Source organism: Austrofundulus limnaeus, unplaced genomic scaffold (genome assembly GCF_001266775.1).
Source record: "Austrofundulus limnaeus strain Quisiro unplaced genomic scaffold, Austrofundulus_limnaeus-1.0 Scaffold17244, whole genome shotgun sequence".
Classification (NCBI taxonomy): Eukaryota; Metazoa; Chordata; class Actinopteri; order Cyprinodontiformes; family Rivulidae; genus Austrofundulus; species Austrofundulus limnaeus.
Genome location: NW_013969646.1, coordinates 1 through 339, shown reverse-complemented (window position 1 = coordinate 339; position 339 = coordinate 1). Strand labels below are relative to the sequence as shown.

Below are 339 nucleotides of genomic sequence, written 5' to 3'. Positions count from 1 at the left end.
GCAGCGCAGCGCCCGCCTCCATCTGGAGCCCGGCCTCCATCTCGCCTCTGCCGGAGCCGCTGTCCACGGCGTCGTCCTCCTGCATGCAGCGCTCCTACCCCCTGACCTACACCCAGGCGGCGGCCGCGGCGGCGGCTGGATACAACCAGGGCTACACGGCCTCCTCTTCCTCCTCCTCCTCCTACTTCACCGGCCTGGACTGCGGCTCCTACCTCTCGCCGATGCACCACCAGCTCCCCGGCTCTGCCATGAGCCCCATGGGTGGCGGGGGCGGCGGGGTTTCCGGCCACCTGAGCCCGGCCTCGTCGCTCTCCTCGTCCGCGTATGGAGCGGCGGGAC

The 339-nt window shown here is 72.0% G+C and overlaps 1 protein-coding gene across 1 annotated transcript; it reads left to right on the top strand.

Annotated features, from left to right (window-relative positions):
- Positions 1 to 6: 6 nt before the first annotated feature.
- On the top strand, positions 7 to 332 carry LOC106512825 (homeobox protein OTX2-A; the record flags this gene model as incomplete). The annotated part of the gene is made up of 1 exon (XM_014001348.1): positions 7 to 332. A coding segment is annotated over exon 1 (249 nt), but the record flags the coding sequence as incomplete, so codon positions are not given.
- Positions 333 to 339: the final 7 nt, after the last annotated feature.